General features: G+C 40.4%; 1 protein-coding gene across 1 annotated transcript; it reads left to right on the top strand.

Annotated features, from left to right (window-relative positions):
- Positions 1 to 1,629: 1,629 nt before the first annotated feature.
- Positions 1,630 to 2,589, top strand: LOC131488849 (olfactory receptor 8U3). The gene has a single exon (XM_058690695.1). The coding sequence runs from the start codon at positions 1,630 to 1,632 to the stop codon at positions 2,587 to 2,589; it is 960 nt and encodes a 319-aa protein (XP_058546678.1).
- The last annotated feature ends 226 nt before the right edge of the window (positions 2,590 to 2,815 follow it).

The following is a 2,815-nucleotide window of genomic DNA, read 5'->3' as shown; positions in this document are numbered from 1 at the left end:
AATTCGTCTCCCAGATTTAAAACTCGATCCTAGTGATTAAAGCTAAAAGAGCAAGCCATGCACTTTGGGCAGTGTAGCATGATAATTAGGAATATGGGCTCTGCTTTTTTTTTAAAGTTTATATTTATTTTGAGAGAGAGAGGAAGAGAGCACATGCATGCATGTGAATGAGAAGTGGGGCAGAGAAAGGGGGGGGGGGAGAAAATCCCAAGCAGACTCCACGCTGTCAGCACAGAGCCCAACACGGGGCTTGATCTCTCCAACCATGAGATCATGACCTGAGTCGACATCAAGAGTCCTCTGCTTAACCTACTGAGCCACCCAGGCACCCCCTGGGCTCTGCTTTCAAACAAACCCAGCCACACTCACATTATACCACCTACTCTGACCACAGCCATAAGCCCGGGTTTTTGCAAATGTCAATCAGGGATGTTGGGATAGAACGTTCGTCATAGCATTAGCAAGAGACTGGCATAAGTTAATTCACGTATGACAAAAAATAGAGTATCTGATAAGGACAGCCTTCAGTGGCAGTAGGTACATAATAACAGTAGAAAAAAATAAAATTTGAAATATGAAGGCAGTAGACATGATGAATTTCTCAAGGTGCCTTTCTTTATTAATATTTTGTAGTTATATTCTGTAGAATATAAAGCAAAGGACAAAACTAAATTCAAATAGGCTAATATTGAGCTTAATGAGATTAGTCCTCTTTTTAAGGCTAGTAGAACTAGAAAGAGTTGCAATTATTCTGAAGCATGCATTAAGAACTCCACCTAGCTATACATGTTTCTATTAACCTCTGCTTGCTGCTGATTATTTCCTTAGGCTATGTTGTTGATATGTCTAGAACCTACTAGAGTAAGTGCTTTGATATTTTCAGCCCTTGGAGTGTACAGACACATGTTTATGGGGAAAGATGGCTATCTCCCTGTAGTTTAACAAGTTATATGATAGACTACTTAATTAATGTTAGTTCTTTGGACAAGAAACATTAGAATGTTGTGAATTTTGAATTGGGAAAAAATAATGAGTCCCTAATTGCTATACAAATAAAATTGCATGTTTCTTCTATATTTCTGATTAATTTTCTTCCAGTTTCTACAGCCTCAAGTACTTAGTCTATGTAAGTGAAGGGGGGGGGTATAGGAAAGCAAGTAAGTCAAAGTAGATTATTTTGATGTTTTTTAAGCCTGTGGAAACATGCAAATATGTTGAAAAAAGTTAAAATAGCTTCATTTATGAGTTACACATTTTTGTGCTGCCATATTTATAAATACAGAGAAAAGATAGTGGCAGCAAAAATGCTAAAATGTTGGTGTTTATTGTCTCAAGTGTTTTCTTTCAGGTAGCATTACAATTTTAACCAGCACCCTTCCATATTTTCTAAAATTACAAGGCAAAACAACATTTAAGAAGGCTATTGTGAGAGTAAAGGACTCCTCTCCCTGAGCCAAGAGTCCTCTGCATGTTATCCAAGATATAAGGTGTACTTTTTGCCCACAAGACAACACGATTCAAGGCAAGAAGACACCAGCGCTCACCTTTTGCCAACATTGGCAGGGGCCATGAGAAGTGCCATTTTTATTCTTCAACTTGGAGTGAAATCAGTAAAATTCACTTAAATAAATGGCTGAGACCAATATCACCCATGTCACTGAATTCATTCTCCAGGGAATCACAGACCAGCCAGAGCTTCAGGCCCCATGCTTTGTGGTGTTCTTCATCATCTATCTGGTCACAGTGCTGGGCAACCTGGGGTTGATAACTTTAATCAGGATTGATGCTCGACTCCACTCGCCTATGTACTATTTCCTCAGTCACTTGGCCTTTGTTGACCTTTGCTACTCCTCTGCTATCACACCAAAGATGATGGTGAATTTTGTTGCGGAAATCAACACTATTCCTTTCTATGCTTGTGCAACACAACTGGGCTGTTTTCTCACCTTCATGATCACCGAGTGTTTCCTGTTGGCTTCTATGGCCTATGATCGCTACGTGGCCATCTGTAGTCCCCTGCACTATTCAACCCTGATGTCAAAAAGACTCTGCATTCAATTAGTGGCAGTTCCATATATATACAGCTTTCTGGTTGCCCTATTCCATACCATTATCACCTTCCATCTAACTTACTGTGGCCCCAATGTAATTAACCATTTCTACTGTGATGACCTTCCTCTCTTGGCTCTGTCCTGCTCAGACACACACGTGAAGGAAATTCTGATCTTTGCCTTTGCTGGTTTTGATATGATCTGCTCCTCTTCCATTGTTCTCACCTCCTACGTCTTTATCATTGCTGCCATCTTAAGGATCCGCTCTACTCAGGGGCGACGCAAGGCCATTTCCACCTGTGGCTCCCATATGGTGACTGTCACTATTTTCTACGGCACCTTGATCTTTATGTACCTACAGCCCAAATCAAATCACTCCCTGGACACGGACAAAATGGCGTCTGTATTCTACACGGTGGTGATCCCGATGTTGAACCCCCTGATCTATAGTCTAAGGAACAAAGAGGTTAAAGATGCCTCAAGGAAAGCCTTGGATAAAGGTTGTGAAACCTTAAAGCTGTTAAAGTTAAGAAAATAAGCATAACGAATGCTTAATTTAATACAAGAGGGTAAATAAATCAAACTTCCTCCTTCTGATATTTCTTGTAATTCTTTCCCAATCAACTAAAAATGTGACTGTAGTTCAGCCAACCTTGACCTTTTCCACAAGAACCCAGGCCAATTCTGGGAAGTCAGCATGATCCAAAGAGTCTGGTTCAGGCCACTGCAGCCTTGACAGACCACTGAAATTATGTTCAAATACA

Source organism: Neofelis nebulosa, chromosome 10, assembly GCF_028018385.1.
Source record: "Neofelis nebulosa isolate mNeoNeb1 chromosome 10, mNeoNeb1.pri, whole genome shotgun sequence".
NCBI lineage: Eukaryota > Metazoa > Chordata > Mammalia > Carnivora > Felidae > Neofelis > Neofelis nebulosa.
The sequence above is the reverse complement of the archived record's forward strand: the minus strand, read 5'-3'. Positions and strand labels throughout refer to the sequence as shown.

Bases quoted from the DNA above. Each gene is read 5' to 3' on its own strand.
- LOC131488849 (XM_058690695.1), top strand. From the start codon at position 1,630: ATGGCTGAGACCAATATCACCCATGTCACTGAATTCATTCTCCAGGGA.